The sequence below is a fragment of the Ixodes scapularis genome, unplaced genomic scaffold, assembly GCF_016920785.2.
Source record: "Ixodes scapularis isolate PalLabHiFi unplaced genomic scaffold, ASM1692078v2 PGA_scaffold47__10_contigs__length_4178495, whole genome shotgun sequence".
Taxonomy (NCBI): domain Eukaryota; kingdom Metazoa; phylum Arthropoda; class Arachnida; order Ixodida; family Ixodidae; genus Ixodes; species Ixodes scapularis.
In genome coordinates, this window is record NW_024609876.1 from 514,203 (window position 1) to 527,394 (window position 13,192).

At 47.3% G+C, this 13,192-nt stretch overlaps 1 protein-coding gene across 1 annotated transcript in view; it reads right to left on the reverse strand.

The window, feature by feature from the left end:
* LOC8028228 (1,4-alpha-glucan-branching enzyme) overlaps positions 1-13,192 on the reverse strand; it is a 44,570-nt gene that overhangs the window by 5,292 nt on the left and 26,086 nt on the right. Inside the window, exons 11-14 of the mRNA XM_040221112.3 lie at positions 8,407-8,578; positions 5,937-6,121; positions 1,582-1,712; positions 1,096-1,213 (exon numbers count right to left, since the gene is read on the reverse strand). Coding sequence (XP_040077046.2) covers positions 1,096-1,213; positions 1,582-1,712; positions 5,937-6,121; positions 8,407-8,578 — 606 coding nt within the window. The remainder of the gene's footprint in view (positions 1-1,095; positions 1,214-1,581; positions 1,713-5,936; positions 6,122-8,406; positions 8,579-13,192) is intronic.

A 13,192-nucleotide genomic window follows, 5' to 3' on the forward strand; every position in this document is an offset into this window, starting at 1 on the left:
CAGATAGTTAAGGTTTTGCCATAGACAACCAAAGCCAAACTTTGAGCTGTGATATATATAAAACTACTTGCAATAATAAAAAAAAAAAAAAAAAAAAGTTTTAATTTAGGGACATTGCCTTTAGCTGAAAACAGTTGCAACCCCAAATTTAAAAATATTGACCGGATTTGCCCTTTAAAGGACACATGCAAAGGAAAAAAACCTTTTTTTTAAACAGCTTAGATGGAAAAAGGATATCATAAAACGATTTTACAACCAAGAAAAAAAAATTTTAGAGCTACATTTACGGCGCTATACGAATTTGTAGTTGGCGCCGGCGGGCGCCGCGGAAAAGAGGCCCATATTTGTCACGTGGTGCTTGCGCTCTTTCGGAAGCTTCGTATGGCCTTTAAAAGTAACTTAATCTTTTTTGTCTGAAGTATAACAAAAAACTAAGATGAATAAGTAACTTTTAGAGCCCAAAGGAAACTCCTGAAAAAGCGCAAGCAGACGTGATAGACCTGTGCGCCGGTCAGACGATGGCGGCGGCGCCCCGAAGCAGACGAACTTGTGCGGCGGCAGCGACGGCGGCGTGGAGAAACGCGTTGAAGCGGCGTTCGCACAACGCTCAGCGTGCGGCGGCGATGCAGCGCGGCGGCGCGCGGGCCTACCACGTGACCAGCGGCAGCTCCCGCGAGCGCCAACTACAAATTCGTATAGCGCTGTAAATATAGCTCTAAAAATTTTTTTCTTCGTTGTAAAATTGTTTTATGACATCCTTTTTCCATCTAAGCTGTCTTAAAAAATGCTTTTCCCTTTGCATGTGTCCTTTAAGGCAAGTGAATCGTTTCCGAAGTCTGGAGCAAGCCCACGCATTCCTACCAACACTTTGTTCCCTAGAAAATATTTTCGGATTAGAATATCTGGAAAATGGTAGAATTTAATTTCCGGATTCAGAGAAAAATCAGGCTTGACCCGATACTTAGGAAACATGTTAGAAACATAAATACTGGGAAATATCGGGTTTCACCCGAGGACAAAGAACCCCAAGTGCAGCGAATCACCAGCTCACACTGAGCCTCCGCCTAAAAGTTCCCACGAGTCAAAAGGTCGCACCTTGATAGAATGCCTGCGTCCCGCGTAGGGCTGGTCGAAGGTGAAGCACCTGACGCCGTGGTCGATGCGCCTGTGGCCGCCGAATTCCTCGGCGTCCGTGTCCAGGACTATCCTGTATCTGGTACCCACACGTTGAGGCACGTTTCGCGCGCCAGCACGTGGAGGAATGTGTCGCGACACTACACTACCCAGGATGAGTCTTCAAGTCGCGCGCTTACTGCCCTGTCCTGCCCGTGCATCGAAAGGGGTCTTGAGGCAGCAACAAATTGTGTCGCAGGAGCCGGAGCGTCGCGATTGTAACATCCGACAACACGGCACGCCGGCTTCTGCGACATCACTTGCTGCCACTTGGGAACCTCTTCCGATGTGTAGGCAGGATAGGATACTAAACACGCTAGCCAGAGATACGTTTCAGGCGCCGTACCAACGACGTAAAAATACTCGACTCCACACCTGCCCTCGAGGGGCAGACCGGCCCAAGGATACTCTCCCGGCACGTCGATGCCCAGCTGGTAGTCGGTGAAGCTCTTGCACGGGTGCAGGCCGATGACGAATAGCAGCCCCGCCCTCTCGAAGGCAATCACCTTGTCGTCCTCGTGCTTCAAGCTCACGTACGCCTGCATTCACATCCATCGTTCGAGTCGCAACCTTTTCGGCAATCGCGTCCCTTTGTCCACGTCAAAATTAAAAGTTTACAGGCGTTAGAGGGGAGCTCCAGCGGCTTTCGAGTTACCCAAACCAAACAAATTTACGGAATACCCAGGCTTTAGTGTCTCGCACAATATCTATTATCTCTCGATTCAAAAGAGCTATCGCAAAAACGGCAAATGAAGGTGATGCGAAAACCGACATTCTAATTTTCCCACGCTCCCCGGCAGGGCGGCGTTGCACGTCGAGGAGGCAGTCTAAAAAACGCGGTATTTAGAACCATTGTTTTCGTTTTGCTGACACAGGCTTAACCAGCATCCAGCGATCTGGATGAACATTGTACCTGCGTGCGGTCATGTATCACTACTGTGTGATGCACGTTAAAGATCCCAGGCTAGCGGCTGTACAGCACTGGCTAAATTTCTCATCCACAGCTGAGACACCAGACACCCACTGAGGCAGACTAACTTCCAGTTGTATACACACAACAATGTTTGTTTCGATTTTTGAAAAAGAAAAAAAAAAACGGAGACAACGAACGAAGAGAACAAACACAAAACATGTCAAAGACGTTTTGTGTTTCTCCCCTTCTTTGTCCGTCGCCTCCAGTTTTTTTTTTTTCAAAAGTGTCGTCACGTCGTCAACCAGTTCGGCTGTTTACTTACTCGTTCTTCAATCATGTTTTCAGTGCCACCAGCAGAGCCTTCCAGCTTCTCAGATAAAATTTCAAACTTCCATAACTTCCCCCCCCCCCCCCCCCCCCAAAATTATTGTGACTCGTAATTTGGGCTACTAATTCAGATGTGTAAAGTATTAACTTGTTGAAACAATTTTGACGCCAATCGGCAACTACTGAAAATTTGAGGAAGCTCTCATTTGCCCACCTAAAATTGAAAGCAAATTGGACGAAAATAAGGAGTAGGCTAAATTTCGGTGTGTAATACAAAATAAAGTAAAAAAAACGGCTAATTTTGAATTTTTGTGATTTGCGAAGCTTGTGATTGAAGGGAGCGGCAATGAACCAAAGACGACCGTCCTTCCCAGCCGGCAACGTTTGATTATCTCCTGCTGTGGCTAAGTAAGATCGTTCCTGACGACGTCATCGCTGGCCAGGCCCTGAGATTACAAGCGTAAAATCCCGAGAGATGGCCCACCTAGAATCGAAAAAAAATTGGGCGAAAATAAAGGTTGAAAAAAAAAAACTATTTTTAGATCATGTGTTTGTCAAACTTGTTACTGCGGCGAGGGGCAATAAAGCAGACGACTGTACTTCCCAGTCAGCAATGTTCACTTATATCCCGCCATAGCTAGCAACTAGACGCATTTACGTTAAGATCATCATTGATCCGAACACTACTATCACTAGGTGTGGCCGGACTATCTTTTGGTGCTTAAAAAAAAATAGTATATAAAACCAAAAATAGGGGTGGGTTACCTTTCAAGGGTTGGGGCATCTCTCGGGGATTTTATGGCAGAAGGGGGCCATCTTTGAAAAAGTAGCATATCATTCCAAAAATAAGGATCTTTCAGGGAAGTTCCTCTTCTCGTTCGATGGTGCCCTCTGGTGTCTGTGATAGTTCCAAGCTAATCAATCTTTGATATTGATTTTAATTGAGAAATCGGCCAGGCATAAATGTGACGTTCGGTTTTTTAGAACGATTAGAACCCATAGCAACATCGTTTTGAGTTTGAAACTGGAAAACGTTTGAAAAATGAGGCCTAACTGTATGGGGAAGACTCGTCAGATGCTTAAAATATTGACATACCCGTGACAAAAAATTGGCCGCTGCAGGTCCGGCAGTGCTTGTTCGATTGCCACGGAGAGCAATCCGAGTTCGTTCCCCTCACGGAACCTATCCGAACTTCTATCCTACCGGGATGCTGCTTGGTCAACGGAAATAAAAAAAAACATGGTGTTCCCTTTCCCGTTCGAATGATCTGTGCAGCCATTGGCAACACAGTGCGCCGGCATACGAAAAACAGGACGACACACGACGTAGTTCTCATTTCTGCAGTAGCGTAGTACGGCGTAAGCCTGTGGCCCGCCATTCGCTTTCAGTCAGACAAAAGCGCTGGCGTCTCCTGCACAAGTGTACAGTGCAATCCACTAATAACCATAATGAGAAAACCTGAAAATGCAATTGCAGTGATGTGATTGGCCTAAGCCATTTTGGAGCACCTTTTGGAGCAGCCAAAACAGTGTTTTGGAGCAGCGAATGTGGCCTTTGGAGCAACCAAAACAGTGTTTTGGAGCAGTAAAAGTGGCTTTTGGAGCAGCCAAGACAGTGTTTCGGAGCAGCAAAAGTGGCTTTTGAAGCAGATATTCCTATAAAAATAAAAATACTAATCGTTTTAAGTGCTGTACAAATGAAGGGCACTTTGTGTTGTGACCTGTGTAGTATTCTAACATGACGTGTTGTGACGGAACTCGCTGCTTGTGTTTTTACTGCTGAGACATCCCACAAGTGTATAGTGCTGTAGGTGTTGCCCAGCAATTCCGAAAAACCGCTTGCCACCGTTTTACTGGTTCCTGACGTATCAGATTTTCGTCAAAAGTAAGCAAGCGTAAAACAACGGATTGCAAGCGTCCCGGCTGGTGCCTCTGCCATGCAATCAAGTTCGCAGACACGTGAGGGCAACTTCAGCAGGCTTGCAGTTGCGCGTGCTTCGTCGCGCGAGCGGAGACAACGGCTGTTCGATCAAAACCGAAACCATGTCACTCCGCTCCATCGCCAACTGATTCCCGAAATTGTATGCAAAATGTAACTGTCGAGCATACGACGAAAAAAAGTCCAGCGGCGCGTTATTGTGAGGCAGGCCAAACAAGGTACAAGCTAAACACATAAAAAAAAGCAAAAAGAACCAGAGCGCATCGATGCAAGACATCGCAAGCCAGGGTCAAAAAGTTCTTGGATTGCTTTGGCTATCTGCAACGACTGAACTCGAGACAAACAAGTGCGCTGTGCGGGTTCAGCGCAGACAATGCCTTCTTTGCTTTAGGTCACTTCTCTTCACCAACTTTCTTATCGCGGCAGATTTTTCACGTACCAGGGTCCCTCTCAAAAGAAAGCCCACTGAGAGAAACCTAGGTATTTAATACTTTGAAACAGCAGTCTTTGAGCTGAAGGATTTTTGTAGTAAAGTATGATTTAAACAAGAACAGGAATGTTGATGAACATGCAGCGGTACTTAGTTTCATTTTATAGAAAGCGCCATATTTGCAGCGACGTGGGGACGGCAACACCCGACGTCGCGCGACCACGGTGACTAGAAAGCAGGGACCAAATATAGTTTTCCAACGGCTGTTGCTTTCAGGAGCAAGTGTTTCAGTTCACAAAAAAAGTTCCCGCCGCGCAAAAACGCGGTTTCGTTTCACAGCATGACGGCAAGGCTAGTATCCAAAACGCTATAGCATCGGAGCCTCCGCACACACCCGCGTCTATCGTTAAAAATAATAATAAAAAAAAGCGAGACGAGACTCACGAGACGACGAGTGCGCAAAATGCCAGATGGCGGGAAAACCACGCAGGACCGGAAGGACAATTGATGCAGGGTACTTTGTGTTGGTCGGCCGCTTGCACCACATAACAGACGCATGCTCAATTACGGTGCTCAGAATAATTTCAGTTTTGAAAGGCGACCGAAATTGGTCTTTTGGCGCAGGCTTGGCGCAGATTACCTATATATTGGCAAAATGTATCAGGATGTAGCAGGGTTAGCCCCTTGGCGCAGTTTGGCGCAGCAATCACATCACTGAATTATCATAACTGATTATCATTGTATCTGGACCAGAAGCTGGTTGTTTCTAGTCTAGAAACGCTGTAAACTGATCGTTATAAGCGGTATATCGTGGAGTGCACTGTAGTAACTTCTTTGCAAGAGGCTGACTGCGCCCACTTTACACTATGCAACAAAATGGCGGTGCTCGCGGAAAGTCGAGGAACGAAGCATCTATATGCAGTCTAAGCTCATTACAACAGACCTGGTTACAACGGACATTTGGATATAACATACCGATTTGTGAAGTGCGGTTGGTTTTCCTCTATGTACCATTGACTCAACTTCATATCTGAATACAACAAACTCCTCTTACAACAGACCGAAATCTTGATCAAGACCAGGGTCTGTTATAACGAGCTTGTACTCTAAGGGCACAACTCGTTTAGTGACTCCAACATCCCCCGTGGACTCACGGGCGGAGAGGGCAGCCAGTGGTGCTGCTCTTCGAGGTGGTTGAGGGCGCTGTCGAAGCGGTTCAGGAACTTGTAGCGCAGCAGGTCGTCCTCCACCAGGTGCCACTGGCGACGGGCGTGGTGGTAGCTCTCGTCATTGCCCGCCCGCGGGAAGTCCAGCCACTCAGGGTGCCCAAACTCGTTGCCTGTGTCGCACGACAACAGTCTTGCGATCGCAACACGTTTCGAACGAGCTACCGAAAATGGTAAACAATGCGCAAAGAACAGAGACTGAGAATAAAGGCTGGTTCATGCATTTGCATTCGAATGTGCTCAAGTGCACTGCTTTCCTTGCGACCGCCTAACACACTCCGAACTGGCGACATCTATTGGTAACCCTGTAATACTCCCACCCTGCGTATAACTACCGTAAAATACCGAGCATCTGCCTATTCCACAATAAGCGGCCACCCCTCGCTTTTGCACCATTTGGAAAATAAGCAAAGGACATATTTTTACATATTATTGATTTAAAGGGATGGTGAACCGAAATTTGGAATTAAGAAAAAAACAATGCAGGAGATGTAGGCGGGAGGCTACGATCCCTACAACACTAGTCGTAAGGCGATATCTAAATGGACGGCCGCCTTGTTGGAAAAAGAGGCCGAGATTGAACCAGTCTGATGAGGCGTGTGACGTGAAGATACCTCGTTTCCTCCTCTCTTCGCTTTGCCCCCTCAAGGTGGCGAAGCGGAGAAGACGCAAGGGCGTTCCCTCTCCTTCTCGGAGAAACATGACGTGAACATTTCTGTTAAATGCGCCTCCTTTTTTAGAAAAATGTGGTCATCCGTTCGAGATATCACTGTATGAGTGATGTTTTGGTGTTTGTAGCATTTCGTTGCACGCTTTTGCCGCGTGTTTTGTGGAATCCAGATTTCGGTTCAGCATCCCTTTAAGGAGGACTCGTCCCCCAGGTTTACACGATTTATCTCCAAATATTGAGTGGGCGCTTGCTCGGGATTTTACGGTGGACTGAAGGTTTTGCGGTATTTGCGAGATTTAAGCTACATGCGCTCTCTCTGAAAAATGGTTGCTAATGACATTATCAAAATTATTTCGGGCCCATGGTGAAAAAATTATGCATAGAAAATTATTTAAAAAATCGTGGCAAAGGCAGTGGACAAAGAATGTGATACAGTGCCGAGCTAGACGCTCGGCGCTACGTCGCATTCTTAGACACTTTATTTTACACTAAGAAGCAGCCAAACATCACTTGGAGGCTCTGTACCTACCGTATTTACTCGAGTAATAGCCGCACTATTTATGAAGAAAACCTGAGGGTTCGCTCTTCCGCGGAGCTCGCGGATTGCAAATCACCGCGATCGACAGCATGATTCCAGCGGTTTACGGGGCAGAGATAACGTCTTCGCGCGGAGATACCGTCTGTGAAGATTGCATTTGTATGGAGAATCGTGTTCTCGATCTAGTGATTCGCTATGCTATTTATGCGCAACACGATCATTGGCTGTATATGTGTTTTGCGGGAAAGTAGACGCAAGGGCCTTGTTCATAAATAGTGCGGCTATTACTCTAGTAAATACGGTAGTTGTTCTCGGCTTTATTTTGCCCATAAACATCGGCATCATTCGCAAAAATGAAGGCACTCGAAATACCTCAGCTCATCACGGCAAAGCGAACATGCCTAACCGAAGATAAAGCAAGTAGGCAGGAAAGCTGGTTAAGGATAGACGTGGTAACCCTAGAGTGAGGGGACAAGAAGGGACGGACAATAACCTAACCTATTGTCTGCTTTCCTTCTCTGCCTTTCTGCCACTCTCTTTCATGTTCCTTTCCTTGGGCAGCCCGGAGCTCACCCTTTTAGCCTCTGCTAGGAGTAGAACATTGCTCTATATCTGATCGCGTGATGTAACCCTCAGGGAGGAAGTAACTTGGATGTACTCGAGCAAGACGTTCAGCTAGCACTAGAGTACAATCCGTGGGGAGAGGAGCGCTACGTCACTGTTTGGCTGTATTTTGTTATTTCTCGGTCAAATCTGGCGTGGAGTCTAAATTGGCATATAGGCCACGAGACGCCTGATTTCCCCGCTTGACTTGGCAGGAAATGCACAGACGGACTGACAAAATTTCAAAATTTTGGCAATGGGTGGGGGGGGGTGTTCTGTTAGAAAGCATTTTATGCTTTAAAACAGGGGCTATCACAAACTTTTCAGTCTCAGGGAATGCCCATTGGAGGCTGTAAAGCTTTCCAAACAGCAATGCGCATATACAAAGTATCTGGCTCGTAGTCACGCATTAATGGGCAGCTTAGACCTACTAAAATAATGCTTACTCTTAAAAAAACCCACTTTACTTAGGGGGAGGGAGGGTCAAGGATATCTAAAAGCTCGGGAAACCCGCGTAAGCGCTCTGAGGAACCACTGTGTTCCTAAGAACCCAGTTCGAGAGCCCCCGCTTTAAAAGAAGAACCCACCGATGAAGTTGAGCCAGGCCTCGCCCCCGAGGGCGTGGGTGAGCAGGCGGATGAGCTTGTGCATGGCCAGGCCCCGGTCCACCACGGGTGTCAGGGGCGTCAGGGTCGACATGTGCGTGTACATCTCCTTGTCCATGAGCCAGAAGGCCAGTGTCTTGTCCCCTACCAGAGCCTGCATGCACGCACCGACCAACCAACTTCTTTAAAGCCGACATTACGCACACATCGTAGAGAAGACACAATGACGAATGTATCTGTGGACCCACCTCAAGCATGTTAGAAGTGCTTTACACATGTGCATGTTCGAACATGTCTGTCTTCGAACGTGGCAGGACCGCCGTACGAGGAAGACAGTGTTTGGATATTATATTCCTAACGAGCGTGTTGGTAAGATGTACTAGATAACAGAAAGTATAAAACAGAGAGAGGACGAATTTACTCGTCTGTGTTTCGCTCTCTCTGTTTTATACTTTCTGTTACCTAGTGTTTGGACACTGTCTCTCTTACAATGTATGAGCATGTTGGGGGGGGGGCACGGCACACAGGACAACATTTGTGCCACGCATGACAAATACATACATATCCGATTTGGCACACGTGTACAATTTCAGCGAGGACACAAACCACGCTGCTGGATGCAACACAGTATGGCTTTCCTCCTCGCCTTTGCCGTCGTCTTCTCCCTTTTCTTGTTTCCGGGACATTCGGCACAGACAAACAGCTAGCAGAATGCTGCAAATGGCTGCGTCCTGGAACCCATGTCACGAGCGTGTTCCAAGGACGCAAGCGGACGGTCGCCTTCCTTTGCAGAAAGAATCGTTCCAAAACAGATTGGAAGCGGAGAACCTACACGCTTTTTATCTGGCACGGGTCAGAGCGACTCGTATCATGTGCGAACGGCCCTTAAGCAACCCCCCAGGCACAACCCCTCTCACTTGTCTCTCGCAGAAGTGTTGCTCAACCCAAGATGTGGCTTCCGCAAAGAAAAGATACCTTGGTACTCTGGATAAAGTCGGTACTCATAGGATCTGTTGGTTTGGCATGGTCCACGACATTCTGCTTCTTGCACAAGCGGCATTTGTGCCTGTGTTAGGTACCAGTCTCTCTTGTAGGTGCCACGACACTATACTGAGCGTTTCTCGCCTCTCGCAAATCTTTTGCATCTTTCCGCGACGTCAAATCACCCAATATGATTGTACGATGTAGCCATCTGGTCACCTATACGCTTCTCTATAGCCGCGCAACCTGTACGTTAGAAGCGACTCTCAGAAAAGTTTTATGTGGCACAGGATTTTTCTATTTCATTTCTTTCTTTAGCTGTCTGCAGAGCTTATTTTATTGTCATTTCCTGGGTCTGATGTCAAGAGTTTATGTGGAGACAAGAGTTTATGTGAGGTAGTCTAAGTATAGAGTGGTATACCTGTCTGGCATATTTTATTTGTCTTTCTTTTTTTAACGTGAAACCTTCTTCAACCAGTTGCGCCAGATTAAGTGAAGCCAGACTTCGTGAAGCCGTGGCCTGTGACGTCATGTGGCTTCAGTTTCCATGCTAGATTTATCGCGAAAATTAGTGCCACGTGACCTACAGACGAATTCAGTTTACTCACTAAATTTAGCGGGAAAATTGATGCATGACCGGCCGCAGCCCATCATTCCCCATACTCAATTGACAGAAGCACAGAGTACAGCTAACAAACGTTTAGCTTCCGTATCCAACATACTTGCCTAGCAATTTACCACACAATTTTCTTAAAGGGTTAGGTACTCTTATTCAACAGACTACTTGTTCTCAAACACCAGTTTCTAAGTGTTTTCGTGAGTTAAATAGAATGCATGTAAGCTGCTAAAAAATTAAAGTTGTCTCAATCATTCTGATAAACTGGGAGAGCACCAAATGTGTCCTGCATGCAATATGCTTGCATTACGCTTTGTAATGCTTGGTTACAGATTGGTTTGGGTAGTTTCAGATTCGTTGCACACATGACACATTCACATACTCATGGTCTAGACTGGGTGTCGGCTAACTTCTGCAACAGCAGGCAGAGTCGTCGTAAAGCCGACATGGAGGGGGCCAGACAGCAAGTCGAGTGGGGGCTCCATGTGCCAAAACAACGAAGGGCATTTGGCATGCCCCAGCGCAGGACTGAATATTAATTTCAACCATTTGGGGATCTTTCGACGTGCAACCGAAAGCTTGGTTACACGGCGCTTTCTCTGCAATATGCCTCCGTCAGATTGCGGGCACCTTGGCTGGGATTCAAACCCGCCACCTGGCGATTCGTAGGCCGGCGCTTTTGCCTCGGAACTGAGGCGGCCGACGGCAAGACGAGAGGAGGGGGGAATAAAAAGCAAAAAAGGAAGTAAGAGGCCACATAGAACCGCCTCGGGGGTTGTCGTCCCCTGGTCTAGTTCAGGACCCATAATGTTGCGAGATCACATAGGAAGGTACTTTCGTATTTACTCGCATATTGAACACACCCTTTTTCCCGAACAATTGACACATATTTGGGGGGTGCGTTCATTATGAGGGGTTAAATTTTTGCACCTACACACTTAGTGCAGATGTCATATTAGGTGCCCATATGGCACGGCAAGGCACTGTGGCATGTCTCCACTGATGGAGGCGCACCACGGCTGGTCAGGGGTGTGCCACAGTAACCATGCTTTATAAATTGCAAACCTTTTTAGGGCATTTCCGGCGTGCCTTTTGCAGAAGAAAAAAACGTCCTATGAAGCTCACTCAGCACAAACAGCGACACGACCATACTTAGGCTTAACCACTTTCACGATTTCACTGTCCAAAAGCGGACCACAGACGAGGGCGTGTTTGTTGACGTCAATGCATCCGATAGCAGTGATGTGTTTGGCCTAAGCCATTTTGGAGCACCTTTCGGAGCACCCAAAACAGCGTTTTGGAGCAGTAAATGTGGCCTTTGGAGCAGCAGAACAGCGTTTCGGAGCAGCAAAATATGGATTTTGGAGCAGATATTCTTAGAAAAATAAAAATATTTGTTTTAAGTGCTGTACAAACGAAGTGAACTTTGTGGTGTGTTGTCATGTGTTGCGTTGGGATGAAACTCGCTGCTTGTGTTTTTACTGCTAAGACATCCCACAAGTGCACAGTGCTGTAGGCATTGCCGAGCAATTCTGAAAAACCGCTTGCCACCGTTTTACTGGTTCCCGACGTGCCAGATTTTCATCAAAAGTAAGCAAACGTAAAACAATGGATTGCAAGCATCTCGGCTGGTGCCTCGGCCGTGCAATTATGTTCGCATGCACGTGAGGGCAACTTTGGCAGGCTTGCAGTTGCGTGTGCTTCGTCGCGCATGCTTCGTTGCGCGAGCGGAGACAATGGCTGTACGATCGAAACCGAAACCATCCCCATTCCGCTCCGTCGTAACGTGATTCTCAAGACTGTTTGCGAAATGTAACTGTCGAGCATACGAGAAAAACAGTCCAGCGGTGCGTGCTTGCCAGGCCGGCAAACAAGGTACAAGCTAAACACACAAAACAAAAAAAAAAGCCTGAGCCCTGGCTTGCGATGCAAGACATTGCGAGCCAGGGTCCAAAGGTTCTTGGAGCGCTTTGTGCAATGACTGAGCTCGAGACAAACATACGCGCTGTGCGGGTTCAGCGTGCAGACATTGCCTTATTTGCTTTAGTTCACTTCTCCTCATCAACTTTCCTTCGTGGCAGACTTTTCACATACCAGCGTCCCTTTCAAAAGAAAGCCTACCGAGAGAAACCTAGGTAATGAATACTTCGACACAGCAGTCTTTCAGCTAAAGAGGGATGTTTGTAGTAACGTACGATTTAAACAAAAACAGGAATGTTGATGAACATGCGGCGGCAGGGCCGTACCCAGAAAAAAATTTCGGGAGGGTTTTCGGGGACAACGGCGGCCATTTTGAAAGTGTCTATTGTCTTATTTTCGCCTATGAATCATGTGCATCGATGGCATATAATGGAGAGTTACAGCAAACTGGAGAACCGGTCCCGGTTTGGTACCCGGTAGCTGACCGGCGCCACTGCGCGTGCGCAGAGGGGGAGATTAAAATCGACTGGCTGCAAGTGCACCGACCAGGGCCGTACCCAGAAAAAAATTTCAGGGGGGGGTCAGAACCCCCTAACCCCCCCCCTGGTTACGGCCCTGTGCGGCGGTACATAGTTTCATTTTAGAAAGTGCCATATCTGCAGCGACGTGGGGACAGCAACACCCAACGTCGCGTGACCACGGTGACTGGAAGGCAGGGACCAAAAATAGCTTTTGCACGGAAGTTGCTTTCAGGAGCGAGTGCTTCAGTTTACAAAATAACTCCCGCAGTGCAAAAAAGTGGTTTTGTTTCACAGCATGACGGCACGGCTGGTACCCGGCACGATAGCGTTGGAGCGTCCGCACTCACTCGCCTCTATTGTTAAAAATAATGAAAAAAAAAAAAATGCGAGAGGAAATTTACGAAGCAACGAAAGCGCGAAACAGCGAGACAACCATACAGGATCGGATAGACAATTGATGCAAGGTACTTAGTGTCAGTCGGCCGCTTGCGCCCCCCAACACACGCCTGCTCAATTACGGTACTCAGTTTAGTTTCGATTTTGAAAGGCGACCGAAATTGTTTTTTGGCGCAGGCTTGGCGCACATTACCCATATTTTGGCGAAATGGAGCACGATGTATCAGGGTTAGCCCCTTGGCACAGTTTGGTGCAATTGGCGCAGCAATCAGATCACTGTGATAGGCGAAGAATGTCCGGGGCTGGGCAATTCCTCGACCCAAGCTTCGTCAAG